Source organism: Haemaphysalis longicornis, unplaced genomic scaffold (assembly GCF_048455015.1).
Source record: "Haemaphysalis longicornis isolate Haplotype H1 unplaced genomic scaffold, Haemaphysalis longicornis Haplotype H1 scaffold_2, whole genome shotgun sequence".
Taxonomy (NCBI): domain Eukaryota; kingdom Metazoa; phylum Arthropoda; class Arachnida; order Ixodida; family Ixodidae; genus Haemaphysalis; species Haemaphysalis longicornis.
In genome coordinates, this window is record NW_027526295.1 from 64,264,748 (window position 1) to 64,269,126 (window position 4,379).

At 49.8% G+C, this 4,379-nt stretch overlaps 1 protein-coding gene across 1 annotated transcript; it reads right to left on the bottom strand.

Moving 5' to 3' along the window:
- Positions 1–355: 355 nt before the first annotated feature.
- LOC144167151 (uncharacterized) lies at positions 356–2,488 on the bottom strand. Its single transcript, XM_077696516.1, has 6 exons — positions 2,300–2,488; positions 1,972–2,080; positions 1,784–1,862; positions 1,405–1,684; positions 1,168–1,264; positions 356–829 (listed from the first exon to the last, which is right to left on the bottom strand). Exons 1-6 carry the CDS (start codon positions 2,479–2,481, stop codon positions 578–580), a joined length of 999 nt encoding a protein of 332 aa, XP_077552642.1. The 5' UTR covers positions 2,482–2,488; the 3' UTR covers positions 356–577.
- Between the last annotated feature and the right edge of the window lie 1,891 nt (positions 2,489–4,379).

A 4,379-nucleotide genomic window follows, 5' to 3' on the forward strand; every position in this document is an offset into this window, starting at 1 on the left:
AAAATGTGCCCGCTTCACTGCAACCCAATGCAAGTGACTAGATTCACAAAAAAATGCACTGAGTATTGTATCATTAAGGCAAAACAAACAAAAGCCACCCCTGGCCTGGCGTGAACACTTCGAAATGACGGCAAACCACAGGAAATACGTCGCTAGTGTAAAAAACAGTGAAATGACTAGGTACAGCAAAAGGCACTCTCGACTTGGAGTAATTACTTCTAAATGACTATAAAAATACACTATGTCACTTGTGTAAACAAACAGTGGACTGCAACAAGGAAATAAAAGACACTCGGCTTGGAGTAATTACTCGTAAACGACAACAAAAGACACTATCTCACTGTGTCAACAAACAGTGGAATGTACGGCAACAAAAAAAGGCATGCGGCTTGGAGTCTGCACTTGAAAGTGAAAACAAAAGACTTACTATCTGACTAGTGCAAACAAAGACTGGCATGGAATGGGGCAACAAAAACCACTCGGCTTGGAGTAAAACAAAAGGTAAAAAATCACAATGGGAAAAAAAGTTTACCGCAGGTGGGGGAGCTATGCGCTGTATTGCGAGTTGTCATGTTGATTACTGCGGGGGTTGCTGAGGTCGGTGTGACCAAGCGAAGGCCGCAGTAATCAACATGATTAGCGGCAGTACAGCGCACAGCTCCTGTACGATTATCAGTAGTGCCTGCAGCAAGGCGCCTTGAGCCTCGATAGCTACTAGCTGCCGGTTCAAACCGGCAGCTATATTTTCCAACACAGCTGCCTGACGCTCCTGCGTCGTTGCGAGCCTGGCCAGCACCTCCTCGAGAGCCTTGTGATGGCGCACAGTCTCCTGCGCAGCAGTGCATACACAGCAAGCATTTCACCTATGCTCCATTACACGGCATTCCTCAACTTTTTTTACAGAACCTACATCATTACAGCTTGTAAGAAACAATTGTGAGGTGGCAGCAGCAGCACACGTGAGGCTGTGTATAATTTAAATCAAAGGCCATGTCGTTATGTTGGACTGTTTCTTTTATTTTTCCTCCTACGTGCCCATGACAAAATGAAAAAAAAAAGTTTGTGAAGGGCTACTGTGCATTAATATTGAAAGCATACACAAATACACGTTACTGTCACATGATAAAAGATGCTTGTATAAGTATGCGTGAGGCAATGAACACAAACCTGTTTCTTCTCCTCCTCCAGCTTAACAATGCGGGCGTAGCCTGCAGCCATGCGCTTCACGAAATCCTGGCGCCGTGAAACACGGCTTCCTGGGTCCCTGCAGGATGTCAAGAAGTGTTCAGCGAGAAATGTGCATACCCTGTTTTTGTTAGCAAGTGGAGTCTGTTACACAAATGGCAGCAAGTCTAGATCAGCCAAGAGTGCATGTCGTCGTTGTGGGTTGCGTAAGTACTCTACCCGCTCGCACGGCTGCAGGAGGCCTGCCCTGGGGGAGGAGGGTCAGGAGTCGAGCTGCTGGAGGGAGGGCTTGGCCTGGCTCGGGAGGGCTGAGCCTGGCTTGGGCTGCTGGGCAGGGGAGGCATGTGCGGAGGAGGCGTCTGCGGGGGAGGAGTAGGAAGGGGAGGCGTGTGCAGGGGAGAATGGAGAAGGGGAGGACTGGGCAGGGAAGGGCTGGACGGCGCTGAGCTCTGCTGGGGAGGGCTGCGGACGCCAGGCGGGCTCCTAGGTGTTGATGGAGCTGCAAAAAATTCAAAGTACATTTCGAGCAAACATGGCCGCTTAACACTACCAATGTTGAAAATAATGAGCATGACATTGAAATGGAATGTTTACACACCTGCCATGCCGCTGGTGCCTGGCCTGTCCCACACGGAGACCCGTGGGCGTCCTGCACCAGCGGTGCCCCCCGCCGGATCCTGATTGCATGCAGCAAAATCATCCACAATTATCACCATTATCTCCATAGGCTACACAAATTACATCAGCTATGTATGACTTGCAGCTAAGAAGAATGTGCGGTCGCACCTGGTCCCCATCAAAATGCTCGGTAAGCGCCTCCATGTCTGCTTGGTCCATCCCTACCAGGTTTAAGATTCTCCCAGCTTTCCCTGGCACCTGCCCGGCACCCGTGGGTCTGAAAAAGAGTAGAAGGCTGGGTACAACTCAACTCTAGGAAAACAAGAAAGAAATGCCACTTCTACCTTGTTGGAAAGCAAAAACGCACTGCGTTCCAGTTTAACTTATTTACGTACAAATTGCTGTTGCTGCTCGTACGCGGCTAAGGCAGCATTGCTTTTAAGGTACCGCAATAACGACATCACATTACGACATTAGTGAAAAACTTCAGACTCACCCCATGAGCGCCCGGTACGCCAGCCACGCCTTCTTCGCCCCCGTCCTCTCCCGCCTCCATACTGCTTTCCACTGATAAACATTCTTCCTGGCCGGGCCCTCGTCATTTACGAGGCGGGTGACCTCCCGCCACAGCTGACGTTTTTTTTCGACGGTGGCCCGGTCGGAAGATTCCGCTAACATTAGCGGATTTTCCTCGACAAACTAGCAGAAACTGCACCTGCGCCTGCGTCGCCTTAGGCCCCAAAGTAACACCCCTGTGCGACGACATGGCGCAGTTTCTTCTTCAGTCTGTACTGAACCGCCAAAGAAAGACGTTCAAATATTGCGCGTGCAAATTTGTTGTCCCACGTACAGCGCCGCTCGGTGGCGTAAAAGTAAACAAAGTGGGATAATAAATGCGTTTACTTCGTTTAATCGCTGACGATACTGCCCATGAAAACAGATAAACAGAAAAGGCTTTGTTATATCTAAACAATTTTATTAATTTCGCTTTAGCAGCATTTGAAAGTTATGAGATTGTCCCCGAAGGCGATGACGTACTTCCCGCGATCTTCGAGGGCGGGGCGGTTGGCTATTTGCACGTCATTTTGACGTCACGAACTTCCGACGCGCGTCGGAAGGGCGTCGGATAGCAGAATACGGCCCCCGTTCTTCCCTGCTCCCCCGTCGGAGCGGGTGAGGACCGGTTTGCACCGCTGCCGCCGCCGCTTTTGTGGGCGCGCGCTCCCAGTAGTGTGGCCTTCAGAAAGCGGCGACGTTTTTGCGCGCGTGCGCGCCGCCGCAAGTGAGGACGTACCTTAACTCTTCTTCAGTTTCAGTGGAGAAAAATGCTTACTGACGACATAACTTCGCCGCCTGGCGAAGCAGTTGCTCGTGGCTCAGGCAGAGTGCTATTTGCCGATTTCTACCGTGGTTGTGGTTATGGGTGTGGCTGGGTCTACATTCAGTCATCTGATCTGTTGCGGGGAAGTTGCGTGACTTGAAAGATGAAGTTCATCTAAAACAACGTTGTGCCCACGAATTCTCCGTGTTTCGGCCTTGAGTGTGAGGTGCAGTGCATGGTTTAAGTGAAATTTCGGACTCATTGCGGTGTTATGAAATGCTCAGTTATTGCTGCCTTTGACAGCGAGCTTGCGAGCGGGCGAATGGGATGACGGACACTGCAGGCTACATCGCCGGAAAATGTTCAAGCAGTGTCCGATAGCGGGATGGCCCGCTAGTATTAGTGGTTCATCTATCTGAAATAAAATGTAATGCCGAAAGGGAGGTAAGCAAACATAGCGTTTCTCAAATTACGATTGTAGTGAACGCGCGCTTTGGGAATTGAAATGGGAGGGCTTGGGGGGGGGGGGGCTGGGGAGGAATGGGGTGCGACGACTGTTACCTCGCTTTGCGTGAGCTTTGCCTTGGCTCTACACTTGTGCGTAAAGCCGAGTCTGGGATTACAAAAATAGTAATTTCGGCATTCACATGATAATAAAAATGCCTTACGATTGCTTAGTTTTTCAATTCGATATTTTTAAATGCAGAGCCTAAGAATTTAAAAATGGTTTGAAAAAAAGGTATTGCAGTTCGTACCTTGTGGTACTCTGGAAGAAAACAACATTACTGAAAGGCTGTTTCAGTGTTATGTATTTTCAAAACCGATTACAAAGTGCACCCCCCCCCCCAGTTGCCAAAAATTTGACTTTTTAAGGTTCATAAGGTGACCTTAAAAAGTCAAAAAAAAAAAAGGCACCTTGAGCAATCTTGGTGACGGTACTGGCGATACCGCGGACCCCGAGCCTCCAAACATAAGCTGGATCCAACCGTGGTGATGTGTTTTTAAGGTGAAGGGTAGAAACCTCTAACGGTGGCCGTCGGAGCCCAGGTCAAGCTCCGGCGGATGGGCTCCCTGTCTGTTTACCAGACAGGGAGCTCCGGGACCTCCTCAGCTATCAGGGTAAGGTTGTGGAAGAAAGTACCCCCGTCTCCCTGCTTTTATACTATGCTTTATGGTATTGTCTAAAACCCCCCCCAACCGTGATCGGTCCCTGAAAAGGGGCCGCACCGAAGTATCCTTTCCTCCGTTGCCGTCG